Source organism: Periplaneta americana, chromosome 7, assembly GCF_040183065.1.
Source record: "Periplaneta americana isolate PAMFEO1 chromosome 7, P.americana_PAMFEO1_priV1, whole genome shotgun sequence".
NCBI classification, from domain to species: domain Eukaryota; kingdom Metazoa; phylum Arthropoda; class Insecta; order Blattodea; family Blattidae; genus Periplaneta; species Periplaneta americana.
Window position 1 is genome coordinate 119,891,187 of NC_091123.1, and position 21,445 is coordinate 119,912,631.

The window sequence follows — 21,445 nt, forward strand, 5'->3', positions numbered from 1 at the left end:
TATGGATTGACGTAAAGTGTATGGACCAATCGGTTGTGGACAAGAAAACGTGGACGAAAGGTAATGGACGAAACAAACTGTGGACAAAAGATAGCGGACGAAAGGCCTGCAAACCATTTACTTTAATAACAACATGCTATTAAAGAACAACACAAGCGAAAAAGGGTAGGGTTAAACTTCATTCAGAGTTCTGCAAGTGTTCTTGAATACTGAGATCGATATTACCCCGAATACGCTGATATAAGATAGGCTACATATTGCCAACGTAATTTTCAGTACACGTGTCTGGCCGACTACCGCTGTCAGAGGAGATTCGAAGCTCGTGAAATCAATAACGGAGGCTGAAGCTTTACGCTGTATTACATCTGTCTGCTCAAAAAACCGTGAATATCTCTAATTCATCAAGTTCTTCTTATATTTAATCCGCTTCTTCCCCAACAAAAGTTTATATTCCATCAATTTTGCATTCAGGATTGGAGGACAAAGCGGCCGTAGAGTGATTCATTATCTTGACATATATACATTTAACTTCCTCACTATGCGATATAAAGTAAAATTACGAGTCTAGGACATTTCTTAACCGCAAATTTCATCACCGTTATAGTTTGTCATATATTTTTCATCATTAGTTTTTTGGTCACCAAATACATTTTATCATGTTTTTTGTCACTCATGAGATTTTGTCACCGAACATATTTCGTCATCATGTAGATTTTGTCATCATTTTCTTTTATACTGAGGGAATTTCGTCACCAAAATAATACTATCACTGTATAATTGAGGAGTTTGCCGGAAAAAGGGGGTATACGTCAAATGGCGAATTGAGATACATGCAATCTAAGATTTTAAAACGCACCTGAATAAAATGTTATACACGCACGCAGCCCTGTCCTGCAGGTATGTACAGTACAATCAAAACAAAATTTCGCTACTATAATTATTCACTACATTTTAAACCGTTTTCCCGAAGAAGGGCGTATAGGTCTATCCGCCTTTCTTCCGGCAAAGCCCTCAATTATTTTAATGCTCTGAATTGCATACATTCATCCTGTTTTTATGGAGTTTCAGCCAAAATTCCCACTGAAGTTGTGCTCTGTAGGTTCTTTTATAATGTTTTTTTTTTATTATCTGAGGAAACAGTTATCAGTTAATTACAAATGTCGCGCTGATAACATCTCCATACAATCCCGGTCTTCCTAACTATCTGCTTTGTATACATATGTCCATTATATGTCGACTAACTTCTCTTGCTCTATTACTTTTATGAATCGAAATAATTCCGCCATACCTTAACTTGAAGATTTTGAAACCAATTAATCCTAACTTGAAGATTTCGAATCCAAAAAATCAATATATCCTAACGAAATGAACAATATGAACACAATGAATCCTGTAACTTGAAGATTTCGAAACTAAAAAATGAATGATCCTTGGAAATGAAATTAACAATGAAGTAGGAGATTTTATATTACGTATCATTTTATTTTATTTTATTGGGTTATTTTACGACGCTGTATCAACATTAGATTATTTAGCGTCTGAATGATATGAAGGTGATAATGCCGGTGAAATGAGTCCGGGGTCCAACACCGAAAGTTACCCAGCATTTCTCCTACTGGGTTGAGAGAAAACCCCGGTAAAAACCTCAACCAGGTAACTTGCCCCGACCGGGATTCGAACTCGGGCCACCTGGTTTCGCAGCCAGACGCGCTGACCGTTACTCCACAGGTGTGGACCGTATCATTTTATAGGCCTATAGGTATTATCAAGGGAAGCGGTACGAAGGGGGAAAAATTGTGGTGGCAAATAGTGGTGAGGAAATTAAATTGGTGACAAAATATGGTGGTGAGAAAAGTGATTTGGTGACAAAATATGGTGATGACAAGCGTGAATCGATGTCAAAATGTTACAGTGACAAAATGTAATGTGTGACGAAATCACCGGGTGACGAACATTCCGGATACCTAAAACTACAACGTATCAAAAATCGACTTCGAGAACTTTTCTGAAATATACATTTTCAATATCTATGACGCCGAAGATGAGGATTTGACTGTCAATGGTGTTAGTCTGCCTGTCTCCCTTTTTCTGTGTACAGCGCTCCTTCTAAATAATTTAACTGATTTTTCTGATATTCAGTATCTACGAGTCAATTTATCTACGAATGATGCAAATGAAATGTAACAATTTTAAATGGCATTTAAAGCTGAACCGACATTACACTTTAAGAATCGTCAAGCGATTATTTGTGTTATAGATAATAAACTGAGAAATAAGACAGTCGAATTAATGTCGACTGAAGAATGTTTTGCTGACAATTATTTCTACTTTTCGTTGCGAATTTTTCTATGTCCATATATAACAGATAATGGAGAACAGCTCCTTATCCTTTACTATTAAGAAGATGGCCGTTGATAGTAATAAAGGTATCTGTTAAGAGTGAATGAACCACTGAAGCAAGGTCTTAAAATTACAGAAATCTCCTTGGGCTCTCATTGTAAGCGATGATTTATGTTAACAGTAGCATCAAACTTAAATGCCGATCTGAGTCAATATGAACTGTTATAACATTAAATTTAATGTATTTTAAGCACGTTCAATAATTCGGCATTCTCGTTAATCCGGCAATCCTCTGTGCAAGGAGTAGCCGGATTATCAAGAGTCTAATATATTATGGCCATATAAATACAGTAATAATAGAGATATGAAAATTATTTTTTAATTTCTACTATAAATACAATTTAATCACAATAAAAAGCGTATAGTGAGTCCAAAGTTTTGTCTTAAGAGTACCGGATATTCCTCTTATAGTTGGATAAAAAACATGGAAAGAAACCAGTCGGATAACCGGTTCAAGAGGGATTAGGTCTCACGCATCGCGTAACCTTGGGGCACAAGACTTGATCGTTACATATGTACAACGCTGTCGACAAAGAAACTAATCGTAAAGACTTAAAATGAATATCACTATTAAGGTATTTATTCCTGAAGGCGAAAGCCCAACATTTCATTGCTGTGTGTCTCTTAAATTTTCCTTTAAGATTTGATCTTTTGGCATTTTAGATTAAGTTCAGCAGTGGGACACGTGAATGCCTACAAGCTTTTCCACTCAAGAAAATGAGAAAAGAACATTTGTCACTGACAAACTAGGGAAACGCAATGGTAATTTATCAGTGACGCCCACAAATCAGACTTAAATGTCTGAAGCTCAACCGCATAACGGTATGTACGAATTCATTCTCACCACGAGAATTTATTTGAATAATTTATTATAATAATGATAATAATAATAATAATAATAATAATAATAATAATAATGGTTTATTTAACCTGGCAGAGTTAAGGTCATACGGCCTTCTCTAACACTCAATCAGGAGTAAAACTGCAAAAAAAAAAACACTACAAATTTACAAAGTAATGTACACTACAATTTTACATACAAAACTGAAGTAGATAATCATAATATAATGTAAACAGCAAGTCAGTAGAAATCAGACATAATATATAACATACAGAAAGAAAGGAAAGTGCATAATAAAATGTGAACATTAGGTCAAAATAAATGAGATATAAAAAGTATAAAAATATAAGACAATAATAGTATTGATAATAATAATAATAATAATAATAATAATAATAATAATAATAATAATATCCATGAAGATGTATCCATCTCGAAAGTCTTTACTTCAAACGTGTGTCTCAGAAAATCAAATCACCACAATTTTATAATAATTTGTTATTGTAATAATCTGAAACAGGGAGTTCGTTAATATCACTTATTGAACTGCGTAAGAAAAGTTGAACATTTTTAACTTCCACCGTAGGTTGCGTTTGTGCTCGTTACAGTAAAAAACGAAAGATATTTAGCTTGTAATGTTCTAAGTTAATTAAAACCAGAATCTGCTATTTACCCTTTATTGTTGAATGAATGAGTGAGTGAGTAGGAGAAGCAACTAAATATACGCGAAAAACGCATCCATTGGAGCTGAGAAGAACACAGTGTCTATATGAGCTGTAAGCATGTCAGCCTTGTTTCACTCTGATTTTCGCGATTCTGGAGGAACATGGAGGACCCTAACAGCTATCACATCACTTCCAATAGTAAAACTAGTTCATGAAAACTAGGAAGTTGTGCTTCAGTTGGTCAAAATTATTTCTCATAATTTTATGGAAAATAAATATGACGTTTAAATTATAGTCCTCTCCTCTCCTCTCTACTATTTATTTTCTTATCTTCTATTTACTGTATTTTCTGATCTCACTTTTACTCCTCCAATCCTATTTCTCCTCCAACTTCTCTTCTCTTCTCTTCTCTTCTCTTCTCTTCTCTTCTCTTCTCTTCTCTTCTCTCCCCTCTTCTCTTCTCTTCTCTTCTCTTCTCTTCTCTTCTCTTCTCTTCTCTTCTCTTCTCTTCTCTTCTCTTCTCTTCTCCTTATTTTCTTCTTTTACGTTTACTCCTCCGATCCTATTCCTACAGCAACTTATTCTCTTCTCTCACGTTTACTCCTCCGTTCCTGTTCCTCCTCCAACTTGTTCACTCCCTCTTTTTCTCTTTACTCTCTTCTCTTTGTTTTCTCTTTCATTTCTTATTGTGGATTATTAGACATTTCAGGATATCGCATCTTCACACTTTCAGTTATCAGTGCCTAGAGTAATGCAAATGAAATTATGAAAATTAGATTTGATTAAAGTGAACAAATATTATGTAAATTTAGGCAATAAAATAATTCTTCAGTTTTTCATCGCCAGTGCTCAGTTCCATTCCATTTTAGTACACCTCTATATAAACATCTGCTCTATTCAATTCCCTAAGGGCAAGATATTTATGAAACACTTAATATTCTACTAATAACAGTGGGTATAACAAATATTTATTATTACATTTTTAATAAAAGGAAAAGTAATTTTAGATATGATTTTAGAGCCTATTTTTAATATTTAGATGAACCTAATATTTAAGAGTTTATTCAGCCTATCCAAATTTTTAGAGCATAACAATCCGAAATCTAATGTTGACAAATTAAAAATTAAGTAGGCCTAAATACTCTGTTTGTGGATCTAGTTCAATATTACTGCCTTGGTTTGTTTCAGATTTGCTTTGGACAGCACCCGAGTTGCTTCGTAATCAGTCGTTACGGAAAGCAGGCACCCAGCCGGGAGATGTGTACAGCTTCGGCATCATCATGCAGGAGGTGGTGGTCAGGGGGGAGCCGTTCTGTATGCTGTCCCTCAGTCCTGAAGGTATTGTGAGTACTTGATTTCTCATTTCACGCCCTCGCCTTGTGGTATAAATGTATTATACTGTATAGTATCCATTTATAAAAAACAAGACATCTCACATTAATAATACAAAGTAGATGGAATCATTACTGACTTGCAAACAAATTTGACAGAAACATAAACAAAAAAATATTTAGTTTTAATTAGTACATTACTTTATGTGATTCTGTTTTATTTTTAGACAATAAAGATATTATTTAAGGGAGGAGTCTTCATTGTCTACACCGGTGGTTTTCAACACACGACAGTTGGAAGTTAATTTTTAGTCATTTTGAATGTGTAACAAAATGCGATATTATACTGTATACTATACAACCATAGTTTCTTGACAAGTTTTTTTCCACTTCTTTAATATAGGCTTACTGTATTTCAGTAATGCACAAGTTTTGTACTTCACACATTCTTCAGGAAAGTATGCATTTTATTCCTTAGGTCTTTACCGAAAAATATGGTTCTTAGTATTAACTATACCGAAAAAAAATATTTTTTCTTCTTTTATACCGAAAATATTATTCCCAATATTCCATGTACCGAATAAAAGTTTTATCCACTAATTATACTGAAAAAGTTGGTTCTGAGTGTTCTTTATAACGAAAAGCACTTCGTTGGGCATTAATATTAATTTTGTTTTTGACTCAAATGCTTTTTATATTAATTTATTATGGTAGTGTTCAGTTCAATGTTTTTCGGTATGCCTTCTTTCTTTGTCTACCCACCGCCTATTCTACCGTACGATCGTAAACAGAGATTTCTCCTAAACAATTTGACGCATTTTGTGACTATACAAAATGGGCAACCGAGTAGCTCCTTTGGTACAGCAGCTGGCTACAAACAGGTAGGTTCCAGGTTGAAGCTCGGAAAATAGTGAAATTTTTCTTGTTGCTAAAACTTCCAGAATGGTCCCGGAATACAATCAGTCTCGTGTTAAATTGAACATCGGCTTTTTCCTCTGGGTAAAGGCGTTTGGAACCTACACCATACTATTCTATTGTCGAATCATGAAAGCACTGAGTTCTACATCTATGCCCTCATGCACCCCCTTGGTATCTGAAACGGATGCTTTTACCAATTCATTTGACGATTATGCCAACTAAATAAGGGGTGCTTCAAAAGATAAGGTAGCAGGATCTCTCATGGGCAAACTTTATTTCACAGTCAGATACTCGGTGTTCATTTCAAAGTGTGTCATGACGTCACTGTTGATGAGTCAGCGATTTGAAGCGAGTTTCAGCTTTTGTGTCAGAGAAGTTGCCTATTAATCAAGGCATTCAATCTGAACTTGAGAACGGATACGGTATAACTTGAACGTCGTAGTAACAGATGGCGGTCTGTACGGTCTGTGTGCTACCATAACCTCTTTCGAACTGTGTTTTGCGCGGCCAAGTCGTACGCAGGTTGTTATCATGGGTTGCGTACAGGCAACATTCCACAATACAAATCAATTGCTCCGTGTCCATGTTGACCGTCGAAGTTAATGTTAACAAATACGCAAGTAATCGTCTTAACCCTCTCCCCATATCCCGACAGTAAGAAAAAACTCAGCTCAGTACATGTTTCGAAACAGTTCACATTCCTGCCACTACCGGCGTTACCGTACGTATCGATAAGTACTCTTCTGAATGAACGCCGTACTTGCTAGGCAACTTCTCTGGTAGATAAGTAATACACCTCTGCGGAAGTGTAGGAAGATTGAATTCTCTAGGCTCATCGACTAGCCACGTGACGGCATACAGCGAGCCATGACACACTTTGAACTGAACATCCAGTATACTGATACACAGTAGTAGGGCACTGGCAGGCATTACTTTTCAACATAATCACCATGCTTGTCCAAACAATTTGTTCCAACTGTAGACCAAGGCATCGATGTCGGCTTGGAAGAAATCTGCGTCAAGTCCCTGAACACACGTCATGGCGGCTTGCTGAATGTTCGTATAGGTATTAAACCGCTTACCACCCAGGTGTTTTTTCAACGATCCGAAGAGATGGAAATCACTGAGTTCTAAGTCGGGACTGTACGGAGGATGGTCCAGTACCTCCCACGGAAGCACCGTTTCCATGATATGAAATTCTCACCGACACCTCAGCAAGTATACGTTAAATTTCTGATGAGGTTCCCTTAAAAAACCGGAGCACAATACGCATTTCCACATTTGACCATGTTTCCGTACCCGCAGTCATCTTACAACTGATATTACGAGGACCTGACGGATAGGCCTATAATGGCTGCGTGATGAAGATGTGGTCTGATGCTGTAGCTCTGGCGGAAAGTTCGAACAAGAGGGGTAATATGTCACCCATGAGAGCTTTTGTTACCTACTTTTTGTTTCACCGTCGTATAATGGATAATATAACAAAACTTAATTGTTTGTATTTGAAAATATAACATAAATTGAGGATTTCCTCAAAAATCGAGTACAATTTTTATATGTTATCTCCTACATAAGAAGGCATAGTAAATGAAATGGTAAAGGCAATATGTCTTCATTAAGCCACCGCCGTTGCAGAAACGGTAGTGAGTTGGACGTTTATTTCGAGGCTATCTTTAGGCATAGATTTGAATCTTACTTGGATTGATTACCTGGTTGCATTTTTATGAGGTCTCCCCAGCAGTAAAATGAGTATCAGGTAATGCCATGGTAAATCCTAAGTCTCATCTCTCCAAAACACTATCTCGCTTTTACCAGTACCACTGATAACTCACAGTTGATGGAGCGCCGTTAAATAACCGATGAGAAAGTATGTAACCAAAACGTTTCTGTTAACAAAATATTATTCACAGAATTACAAATTTCCTCCAGTTCGTTTCTCAACCTTCTCTCAAACGGGATGAAAAGTATTGCACTCTTGTTTTTGTCCTGTATGTTTCTTGGAATGTGTCGTCTCTCCACAGATATAATTGAGAAAGTGAAGAAGCCTCCTCCACTGATCAGACCATCTGTAAGCAAAGGGGCAGCTCCTCCCGAAGCCATTAACATCATGCGGCAGTGCTGGGCTGAGCAAGCAGACATGAGGCCCGATTTCAACGCCGTTTACGACCTGTTCAAGAAACTCAATCACGGCAGGTAAGGAAAACTATAACATAATATAAATAAGCAAATATTTTTAAAAAAAATTACACTGGAAGTGAAGCAAAAAGAGAGCGGAGTAAATAGAAGGCTAGCTTTTACGAGGGATATTTTACAATATAAGCGAAATACGGAAAGGTGAGTTTTTACGATGGAAGCGACGGTAAGAAGATGCCAGTTGTTTACAACGAAATAAGAGATTAGGTGAGGAGAGGGTAAGTTGTTACAACTTAATTGAAGGAGAGGATGAGTTGTGTACTAATTTGTACTGGGAAGAGGAGAGAACGAGCAGTGAACGACGGAAATGCAGAGAGAAGAGGAATGTTGTTTAAGACAGAATTGGAAGAATAGGGCGAATTGTTTGTAACGGAAGTTGAGTGAGGAGAGGGCGAGTTGTTTTAGATGGAAATAAAATGAGAAGACGAGTTGTTTGTGACGGAAGTAATGTGAGGAGAGGACGGAATGTTCGCGACAAGTGTATTAAGCCAAGGACGAGTTGTTTGTGACAGAAGTGAGAAGCTCAGATATAGCCCACACGACAGAAGTATACTGAGGAAAGGTCGAGTTGTTTGTGACAGAAGTAAAGTGAGGAGAGGGCGAGATGTTCACGACAGAAGTATATTAAGGGAAGCGCAAAGTGAGGAGAGTTAAATACAAGATCATGGAGGAAATTACAAAATCTTTCATGGTACGGATTATCCGATTTTTTCGATCAACCGTTCAATCTATCCCCTTCATTACCACGGATAATAGAGGTTCTACTGAAGTTACAGGCATTAAGTCCGTATAATATTAGACTATAAAAAATCATTATTATTATTATTATTATTATTATTATTATTATTATTATTATTATTATTATTATTATTATTATTTAGTCCCGCGCCGTGGCGTCGCGGTCTAAGGCATCTCGCCTAGGACTCGCGTTACGGAATGCACGCTGGTTCGAGTCCTCATGGGGGAAGAAATTGTTTCATGAAATTTGGCCAGTGTATGGGACCGGTGCCCACCCAGCATCGTGATGCACTTGGGCAGCGAAATCCGGTTGCGAATACCAGCTATAATGGCTGGGGGATCATCGTGCTAACCACACGATACCGTCATTCTGGTTGGATGATCGTCCACCTGTGCTTCGGCATGTGGGCGTGAGGCCAGCAGCCAGCTGGTCGGTCTAGGCCCTTCACGGGCTGTAGCGCCACGGATTATTATTAGTTTATTATTATTATTATCATTATTATTATTATTATTATTATTATTATTATTATTATTATATGTCGCGTGGAATGTATGATCGTGGATTCTACTTCTGCCTAGGGAACAGATATCTGTTCGTAGCCATTATGATATCCTGTCAATTAAATTAAAATCCTATGTTTCATATTTCCAGGAAGGTCAATTTCGTGGACACCATGTTCCAAATGTTGGAGAAGTATTCAAATAACCTCGAAGAACTCATACGAGAACGAACAGAGCAATTGGACATGGAGAAGAAGAAAACGGAACAACTGTTGAACAGAATGCTACCAAGGTACGTAACAGGAGTAGTTCTTCCGCATCTGTTTAACACGTTTTCAATCAATGGGTGTTAAAGATATTTCGTCTTTCCCTACCAGAAGCAAAGAAGAAATATGATTGATCTTAACTGTTAATATGCTTTGCTATAATGCAGTATGGCTGGAAATGAAGCATACTAATATTTGCCAACACTGCGTACTGTAGTTATCGCCGGATAGACGACGTGGAGTACAGTACTACTAGATCACTTTAACTTTAAATGCTGAAGATATGCGAACTACTAGGCAGTTAGGGTGGGAAGTGCTACCTAATTTACGTTGCGCAGGAAAGCGATTTTCGCACGATTTTCTACACGGCTTTATAAATGATTTTCATGGAATTAAATAAACCCATGGCAATATAATTGGTAGGCTCCGTATTTCAGCTACCTATAAACTAGAATGAAGTTGTCTGAGTCGAAGTATATGTGACGTCACAGCGCTGGTACAAGTACGTTCGTATACAAAATAGTTACGCATCCTCTGCCCGCTTCCTTTAGAAAGCCAAAACGGGACGCAGTCATAGCACAGTCTAGTATATACAGTCGCGAAGCTCAATACGTAGTAAATACGCAAACATTAGATAGTTGCTCACCACTAGGATCGCTAATATCGCCTCATTACAGGCAATGCAAAATAGAACCGTCACAGTCTATTGTTTCTAACACCCTCAAAACTCAAGCTTCGTGACTGTATATAGTAGACTGTGGTCATAGTGAGTATTCTTATCGATCACTGCTCTTACTAGTCGTATTATTTAAATAACTACAGTTTTGTATACTGATTGAAGGTTCATTGGAGAGGTAAAATGCCTTAGGTAAGACCTCAAACATGTAATATTGCATATTTGAACTATTTGAACTAATATTTTCACTGTCAATGTAGACAACATTACATATAAATTGTGCAAAATAAACGTAAAAGTGACAAAAATGGTGCACTGAAAGACACTGCATTACCAAAAGGCACAGAAAGTGTGTTGAACATAATCTAAAAAAACCAGTACCATCAAAATCTGAAAATTATGAAGATATTAACTCCACGTTTAGCATGGATTTGTGTAGCCTACCATGATGCTCAGTGTCAACATCGCAATTGATCAATTAAATAATCTACATTTTAGGGAATTTCTAGAGAAGTATCTACATAGAAAATTAGTGTGTTTTCAGTGATGAGCGACATGTAATATGTTAATGAAACACGAAAAAATATCAGATAATAGGAATATCTTGTAATACATCATGCACCTATAACGTCATGTACTATTGAAAGAATTTCTTGCAATATAAAATCATTTCAAGTAACATCCGCATATGTTCAAGTTCAGTAACTTACGGATGCACGTTATTATTCACGGCAAAGATCGCGAAAAAAATTAACATCACGGCTCAAGCATGTGTTTACTAGTATAGCTTTTCAAAATGTCTGGAGTTGACTGTACTCCAAGAACACGCAGCGACGACCTGTTTGTTTATACCCTTATCCGTTGCATTACCTGTGTTCGGCGTACTATACATCCAATGTGTCTTTAACTTCAGTCTTTAGGTAGCTAGAATACGAAGCCTAATAATTGGTAAACATTTATTTTAAATAGTTCCATATATAATCAGAGAAATGAAATTCTTTTGAGTGGTCAAACGTAACGCGCAGCCTTTGACACGGAAAATGGTCGCTCTCCTGTAACGTGAATATGTCTAAGTGTCGTTCGGGCTAGTGCGTGATGCATACGGAGAAATATTTAGCATGTAGGCCTAATTCCGAAGATGACAAGTCATAGCAGCGAGTATCTGTATGCCACGAAACGACATATTCCCTACGAAGCTCTTTATTCTCATCACAAAGATAGGGCTTCGAATCTCTCTATGTAATACGCGTGCGTGTACAGTAAACACGGCGTACACGATAATTTCCGAGCTATTCCGAAGTGAGACTTAGTGTCTGAGCAGCGACAAACTTCCGTGTCAAACGGTGTACATGTATTTAATGTGAATTATTTATAAGACTAGACTATCAGATTACAATATAATAGCGAATAATCTAGAAATGTGTAGTAAAAGTCAAAAGTGCCGTCTCCGGGAAAGTGTTCACAGAAACTTCTCAAAAGGACAACGAATTCTGTGTTTTCTTTTAATATTAGCCTCTGTGAACATGACTTCTTCTGTTAGCGGTGAAAGGAAGATAAACGAATTCGGTATTGGGCAGAAAGGCATTATCCATTACCACAGTGATAGAAGGATTGCGGAAAAAAACATAAAGACAAAATATGTCTGTGGGAACCGTGGAAAAACATATTAACAAAATACACATGATATGAAGCGTCGGCAGCCATTGATGATTAGTAAACTCTGGAATCTGTATTGGCGAGTCGAGTAGTTAAGCAACACGTGGTTTTAAGTAAAAAATATTATTATTTTATATTTCATAGCAAATTCCACGAACGTATCTGCTCGTAGAAGTATAATATACAGAGTGATTCACGAGGATTTACCGTCCCTTACGGAGCGTATTTCCGAAGATATTCTGAGCAGAAAATTTCACATAAATATGTGCCCTAATCGCAATATTTTCAGAGTTACACTAATTTGAAATTGCTAGTAAAATATATTTTTTCTTTAGTTTTAAGGGTAAAAAAATATTACAAATGGAGAATAAACTATTCAGAAGTGTAATTTCTTTAATTGGCTAGTGTTCTCAAGCCAAAAATGTGTTGTTGATTGCTTCTACAGATTTTTTTTTCAATTTTTAACTAAAATTTACATTATTCTTATGCACTTACTACAAAAATTGTTAAAAATCATACCACTTTAGGAACTTGATTCTTTACAGTTTTAATTATGCATCCTAATATACAGTCTTAAAGAATTTACAAGAGTGGTGTGATTTGTAACAATTTTGTGTGAAAAATGCGTAAGAAAATGTATTTTTGCAGTTAAAAATCGAAAAAAAAATTCTGTACGAAGCAACTATGGAATTCACAACACATATCTAGCTTCAGAATATTAGCTAATTTAAGAAATGGTACTCCTGAATAGTTTATTCATTATCTGTAATATGCTTTTACTCTTAAAACTGAATAATAATGGTATTTACAAACAACTTCAAATTAGTGTAATTCTGAAAATATTGAGATTAGAACAAATGTTTATGTTTTTTGCTCGAAATGTATTCGGAAATAAGCTCTCTAAGGAACGGTAAATCCTCGTGGATCACCCTGTATGTTTAATATGAGCAAAGTTGTGCAGTAATATTTAGAGATTATTTTCATCATTACATCGCTGATTTTGCACTGTTTTGTCATAGACCTATAGGCCTATGCTTCAATTAATCTCATGATTTTATGTAAAAAAATTTACGTTACATATGCATGTTTCTCTGCGTATCTACTTGTAGATTTACAGTATGAATATATTTTTACAATAAGTTGAAGAATTTAAAGTTTATCTTTATTACGTCGCTGTTTTACATAATTTTGTCATAAACTCATGTTCTGACTAAAAATTATCATATTTCATATGCACATTTCTCGAACTGTCTGTTCGTAAATGGAGAATAAGAACAAATGTGTGCAGCAGTTTAAGTAAACGGGAAATCCACAAATGATCTGACGCGCAGTATTTCAAAAACACTTTCTCGGTATTTTATTAAATCGAGATCATTTCCAACGCCATAAATTTTCCGTATTTTGTGTTGCCCATGATGTTGCGTAGAAAGTGTTCTATGTTAAAGCAATATGATATATGATTATGTTTATGATTATTATGGTGCACATCTTCTAATCACTAGATTGTGCACTAGTATGCCTGGGTTAAATCCCAAATCTCTCCGCAGTGCATATGAAGAGAAGGCATATGTTACTATTGATAGTGATTCGTCCATCGGACGGGGACGCTAAGCCTGGAGACCACCTTGTTGCTATTCGACAGGAGTAGGCTAAGTGCCGGCACCGGGTTTCCCATTCTTTCTTCCTCATCTTCATCATTATCATCACCCATTCCCTAAACTACACTTACACGAACACTTACACATACACTCACCCTAATACACAACATAAATCTCCACATAAATCATTCACAGTGTGGCTCACCGAACTGGTGTACAGTTTCGACCAAGAGTTTGACACCTCTTCAAAAGTGATGTTTCACTCCTGTCCTTATACTTATGTAAAATCCTCTGTTGTTTCTGCAGGGATTAAACGTCTGTAAAAAATTAAGTTTTTACCGCAAACCCAATCTCTCTATCTTCCAAACTGTGAAGTACAGTATATAACAATTTTTATGTTATGAAAACTTATTTGAAAATTACATTATTTGTGGGGAAAAAATTAATTATTCCAAAATGGATTTATTTAGATCAGTGAATTTTGGGATGGAGTTAGACCTATCTGAAAGGTTTCTTGTGCAATTATTACTTTTTGTTCAAAAAATTTGTGACAGTTCATTCACGCATTGTAATCCATATTTTTCTTCCTTTTCCTTAAGAAAAATGTGTAATTTTCTAAAATTATTTTGTGTTTGAAATTCGCGACAAATTGAGTTGGGATCACTTACATCAAAACATTGGGAGTTGGTAACACTGATCAATCAGCTTATTCCTTCCATTTTTAGTGATCAGCTGTGGAGTTTGCTACAAGTGCGGGAAGGTTAGATTTCTTCTTTGAAAAACTGAAAATTAATCGAAATTCTGTGAGATGTAGACGTGAAGTGGCAGATTATTGGGATGTGGAAAAATGACTTGAGGTAATATCTACATAACTCTGTCCCAAAATTCATTAATCCAAGTGCACCCATTCTGAAATAATTAATTTTTTCCTACAGAAAATGTGATTTTTCAGTAAGTTTTCATAACAGAAAAATTATTGTCATATAATACACAGTTTGAAAGCAGTAAAAAACTACTTCATTTTTCACAGGCTTTTGATCCCTGTATAAACATTAGAGGTTTTCACATAAGTATGACAGGAGGGAAACATCTCTTTTGAAGGAATGTCCTTAAACTTTTGGTAGAAACTGTAAAACTTGAAAATGGGTCACCGTTCTGCTATCTGTTCACAATATGCGGTACCCGAATCACGCAAGAGAAATGGGTAAGCATTTGATACACATACACGCATTGTTGTTGTTTAGTCAACTATCCAAAAACAGGTCTGAACATCACAAGTGATACCAAGAAGGCGCCACTTATAAGGCAACTAGGCCAGGAGATAATGGGTGGCCAGTTACTTTCTTCCTCCATTGCATACATTGCCAAGGAGCTACATATTACACTAGACCAGGGATACAGAATTGGCGAGAGAGGGGTGGAAAGCATGGAGAAAGCGTTGGTTCCCCGTCCACAGTCCACAGGCGTTGAATGACGTATCTGTAGCCCGTACGCAATCACATAAGACAGACACTGAATACAAATCCCCTCCCCTACCAAATCAATGACGCGGGGATGGAAGGAAGGGGTGAGTGATGTGTCCGATGAGAGACGCAACGCCACAATTGTCGACCAGTTCTCCAAGCCTGCACTAGACAGACTTCAGATGCATACAAATAATATTGTTCTTCCTCTGACACATATTGTCAAGTGAGATGTAGCCTACCGCCTGATATTAGATGTACATATCAGGCTGAACCTCAATCAGAGGATACACTTACATCATCATCATCATCATCATCATCATCATCATCATTATTATTATTATTATTATTATTATTATTATTATTATTTTATCATCATCATCATCATCATCATCATCATCAGAGATATGGTTGATTTCTAACAATCCTTTTTTCCAACCTGAGGGTGGGTGCGTCTCGATGTTGCGTGTGATTCACTCAGGGTAGCCGAGGTACTGTTGTGGTATAGGATGATGTCGGGAATAATACCAAGCCGGCTACTTATATAAAAGGCAGTGTAAACTCCAAAACTATAAGTTTATTGTCGTATTCACTTGGTAAACCCTAGAGTATGTATTTCCGGCTGACTTATAATTCAATCGTTGGTCGCACTTCTGTATCGACTCTATGGCGGCTCTGAATAAGCTCTGTCCGATACTATAAATTCAATACTCTGTCCAGTACACTATGATCGAAGCTCCTAAACGTTGACGAGTGGTCTCGCCGATGACAAAGTTCTATCTATCGAGTCTTCGCCGGAAGAAAGACTATTAAGTTGGGCCGCCGACACGAAAAAAAGATGTCGCGCCGTCTGCACGAAGAAAAGTAGTTATCCTGTCGGCACGAAACGAAGTAGTTATTCTGCTCTGTATGTAGGGCCGTCGACACGAAAAGGAGTAGTGATTGTGCCCTGTATGTAGGCCGCCGACACGATGAGATGTTGTGATTATGCCCTGTATGTAGGGCCGCCAAAACGATGAGATGTTGTGATTGTGCCCTGTATGTAGGGCCGCCAAAACGATGAGATGTTGTGTTTGTGCCCTGTATGTAGGGCCGCCGACACGATGAGATCTTGTGATGATCTCCGCTCCCCGTCACCCTTATTTATAAAAAACCTATCCTACGCTAAAACTAACTATCCTATTGGCTAACAACTACGTCACTTAACCGGCCTAAAATCTATTCCCTGTTGGTCCAAAGTGACCTCATAGGCTGGACCAAGATCTCTTCTTATTGGGCGCGAAATATGTCATCTCTAAATTTAGACTTTGGATTTCCCATAACATCTAATTAGTTTGTCGATTTTGGAGAACCCCGTTCTTTGGAAAACCCAAGCTTGCAATTGCTTTCCCACGGGTCTAGTCCAACTTTGGCTTATACGCTTCAGCGAGTCTCTATATACAATACCGCACAAGGTGGCTGTAAATCTGTCCGATGCTGACAAGTGACGAAACACCTGTGTGGGAAGTTAATTCTAACGAAGTCGCCAGAACATCCCCGCGAATACATGTAATAAAAATATGGAGATATCACTTCGCTAATAAATCGGTCTCTCCCTCTCCTAATTACTGCTTCAAACCACAAGTTCAAATTGTACTCTCAGGGATTTTATCTTCGGTCTCCAGCGCAGTAAACAGACACTCTGCACGTTCGAACAAAAATAGTACATGCAGAAAACGTGCCTTTTATAAAATGTATAAATAAATGTTTGCAGTGTCACAACCTTCGCCTCAGTTTCATGTAAAAACAAAAAGATATTAAATGAGAAATTCAAGATGTATTCATATAAACCGATCAGTAACAAGATGTAAAAAGTTTTACGCTTTGTAACATAAACAAAAAGCGTCCCTGTAAAATGAAATACAGAAGCACCTCGATTTCCTGTGGATGGCGGTGACGGCTGTAGCAACGTGCATAAGTTTGATTCTGTTCTGCTACCCCATTTACATGCAAATGTGTTTGTAAACCTTCTCGTAGTACTACGCTTTTTATTCTCATAAGCCTTGCATCTCCTCTCGCCCCACACTCTACAGTTTATTTCCTAAATGGATACAGAAAAAAAGTTTTATAAATGCGTGATTCCACTTCTCAGTCTCTTGGAAAAACCCATTACATCGCCACACATTATATGGTTCATTCAACTCGTTAACTATAAAATTTGTACCACTATTAGCTTGATCGATAAGAAGAGATAAAAATGCTGCGGAACATAAAGATATTCTCTATTTCACATTATTTTTATAACTGATAGTATCTGAGGACGTACTGTCGGTCGCTAAAGGGAGTCGGAAGTCATAAAAATTATGTTTTGCTGTGTTATTTTCAAAGATTGTAATACCACACTCTAGTATATACAGTCACGAAGCTCAATACGTAGTAAATATGCATCCATAGGTAATTGCTAACCACTAGGATCGCTAATATCGCCTCATTACAGACAATGCGAAATAGTATCGGCACAGTCTTTTGTTCCTAGCACCCTCACAACTCAAGCTTCGTGACTGTATATACTAGACTGTGGTACTACTGAGTTATCATCAAGATTAATAATAATGTAATACAAATCAGAGACAAAGGAATTAAGAATTAACATCGAAAGGAAGATGAATGATCAGATTTTTCTTTTGCACTTTTGAAACAAAATGTAGGCCTATTTATTTTCTGAACATAAAACCTGCAAAACATATCATTCATACATAGTTTTCTGCTCAAGGGCAAGTCTATCACTCCAAACCCAGCGTTCTCCAATGTTTCCCATTATCTGCCTTCTTCTTTGTCTGTGCATCTGATCCATATATCTTGATGTCGTCTGTCATCTGATATCTTATTCTGCCCCGTACTCTTCTCCCGCTCACCGTTCCTTCCAGTGCATCCTTCAGCAGACAGTGTCTTCTAAGCCTGTGACCCAACCAATTTCTTTTTCTATTCCTGGTCAGTTTCAGCATCATTCTTTCTTCACCCACTCTTTCCAACACAGCTTAATTTCTTATTCTGTCTTTCCATTCTTCTCCATATCCACATTTCAAATGCTTCTAGTCGTTTCTCTTCACTTCGTCGAAGTGCCTATGTTTCTGCCCCTTACAATGCCACACTCCACACAAAGCACTTCATTGGTTCTTTTTCCAGATGTCCGCAGAAGATGCTCCTTCTTCTATTAAAAGCTTTCTTTGTCATTGTTATCTTCCTTTTGACTTACTGGCATTATTGTTATTGTTGTTATTATTATTATTATTATTATTATTATTATTATTATTATTATTATTATTATTATTATTATTATTATTATATTTCAAACATCAGTGAAAGATTTTAAACATTTTTGTTTCAGTTCTGTCGCAGATAAACTGAAGCTGGGAATGCCAGTGGATCCAGAGGACTTCCGGGAAGTGACGATATATTTCTCAGATATTGTCGGTTTCACCACCATTTCGGCGTACTCAACTCCTTTCGAGGTTGTTGACTTACTCAATGACCTCTACACCTGTTTCGACGCGACAATAAACGCTTACAACGTGTACAAGGTATATCACCATTATTATTATTATTATTATTATTATTATTATTATTATTATTATTATTATTACTATTATTATTATTATTATTATTATTATTATTATTATTATTATTATAAATTTATCATTTCCTTCTCACGAAAAACTACTTCCCTAAAATTTAATTATTCTCTTAATATTGTTATAATTATTAGGAAAGATAGTATTAGAGATCTTGGTGTCTTACTTGATTCTAAATTATATTTCCATGATCATGTGCAATATATTTATTAAGAATGATTGGTCTAATTAGATCTATAACTTATCTTTTTCTACTACTATGTGTCTTTCAATTTGATATTATACGGTGGTTAGATCTAAACTTGAATGTGCATCTGTAGTATGGAACTCCATTACATCCACTGACTCGGCTAAATTGAAGAATATCCAAAGAAAATTTATTTCTTTGTGTTCTTATAGATTTTTACCCAATTCCAATGATTATAAATATGAGATTAACTGCAAATATTTTAATTGCTGTAGTTCATTTTTCAGACGTCAAGATCTTGATTATTTACTTTTTTGTAAAGTTATTAAAGGTGATATTGATTGTGAATCCTTCTTAACCCTTAAATTCGCAAAGTATCCTATAGGATATAATAGGTTAATAGGCTATTTATATATATATATATATATATATATATATATATATATATATATATATAATTTGAACTGGTAATGGAAATTACGGTAAAACGGCTGAACGGATTTTAATGAATGACCCGTCATTTTGAAGCTTGGCATCCAAGGATTTTCAGAAAAATAGCAACTTTCAGTGAAGCGTTAGTTTTCCTACATAATTTTCCTATTTTCCAAAATCCATCTTTCGTCAATTTTGAGAATTAATTATTGCATTTCAGAATAAAACAAAACACACACTACGATAAACAATAGGCTATTACACGAAGGCCATGACCTGCAGGATTGCTGACATATTTAGAGTTCAAATTGAATTGGTTATTAAAAACTTCAAGACTTACTAAAAATAATTTACAGGTCCCATTTTGCGGTGTGTAATTTTCTGAGAAAAGCTGTATATTGGATATTAAAATCTACAAAACTTGAGGTGGTTTGATGACATTACTACCATTAGAAATGAAATATTATTATACTCGTAGTTAAAGCCATGATGTGACTATTTTTCATTAATTATACATATTAATCCTATATTAATGATATGAAAGTGAAACGTTTTGGGGTTATATAAGTAGATGTAGAGAATATCTTAAATTAGATCTTGATATTTTCTATAATTTACTGAGTGGCGGCTACAAAACTTACGTAAGATAATATTGTCAATAAAAATTAAATATTTTTATAGTTGTTAATCAAGTGGGGTTGGGTCTTTTGCATACTTAATGGCGGTGTAGTGTAGATATTTATATGCATCATTCTCTTCAGTATTGGCTCGAGATAGCGCAAAAATTACAGTTCCTAAGGAAAGACCAAAAGGTATTACTTACTGATAAAATAAGATGCCTACAAACCTACAATCGACAATAACCTGAAATAGCTATTGCTTTACTACCACATGAAAAACTCACTGATCGTCCTGACATTGTTACTTGCGTTTTCGCGTTGAAATTCAAAAACTAAGGTGGATATGTTCAAGAAAAAGTATTTGGCATAAAAAACTATTCATAAGGAGTATGTTTCATTATTATGGAAGCAAATAACTTCCAAAATGTTTGGTATTCTCCATTGAAAATAAATCTGGGAAATTTTTATTTGAACGTCTAATGAACTTAGTTTGCAGCATGTGCTGCACAAGCCACTAGTATGCTATAATTTTAATAGAACAAAATTGGTAGGAAAATTAAAATTTCACAATACTATAATATTGTACAATATATAAAATATGGACATTGCATAGTTGTTTTCTTTACAGTCCGACACGGTTTAATAAACTAGTGTGAGAAATGAAGTTTTGCCAATTTAAGGGTTAGGCAATATCACTACTATCGTATTCCTACTGAGGATCTAAGATTTCGTAATTTTCGTAGAAATTCTAAATCTCTCTCTCTGGTCAGCAGATGTGAAAAAATTATGCTAATTTGCTTGGATTGAACTTGGATCCATTTAATATATAATATATACTTTTGGAATTTATGTCAGTTGTTATTAATTTATGTCTCTTGTTTAGATATGTATTGTATTATTATTCGTATTATCTTTTTTATCATCTGTATTATATTCATTTATAAGATTCCATCTTTCATTTTCAGTTGTCATATTTTAAATTGTCATTATTTTAATAATAATTATTCCTATGTATATATAATCTAATCTTCCTCAACTTGGTGAAGTTGCCAAAGACAAAGAAAGTTAAACAGCAACATTTAAAATGACATTAATGTCTTTCATTATTGATGTTCTTGTGAATTTATAAAACAGTTATATTACCGGTTGCTCTTTATGGTTGTGAAATTTGGACTCTCACTTTGAGAGAGGAATATAAGTTAAGGGTGTTTGAGAATAAGGTGCTTAGGAAAATATTTGGGGCTAAAAGGGATGAAGTTACAGGCGAATGGAGAAAGTTACACAACACAGAACTGCACGCATTGTATTCTTCACCTGACATAATTAGGAACATTAAATCCAGACGTTTG

General features: G+C 35.9%; 1 protein-coding gene across 1 annotated transcript in view; it reads left to right on the forward strand.

The window, feature by feature from the left end:
- The window catches only part of LOC138703394 (retinal guanylyl cyclase 2), a 1,174,702-nt gene that overhangs the window by 1,110,744 nt on the left and 42,513 nt on the right, over positions 1–21,445 (forward strand). The window contains exons 15-18 of the mRNA XM_069831228.1: positions 5,095–5,244; positions 8,177–8,348; positions 9,739–9,879; positions 18,614–18,806. Coding sequence (XP_069687329.1) covers positions 5,095–5,244; positions 8,177–8,348; positions 9,739–9,879; positions 18,614–18,806 — 656 coding nt within the window. The remainder of the gene's footprint in view (positions 1–5,094; positions 5,245–8,176; positions 8,349–9,738; positions 9,880–18,613; positions 18,807–21,445) is intronic.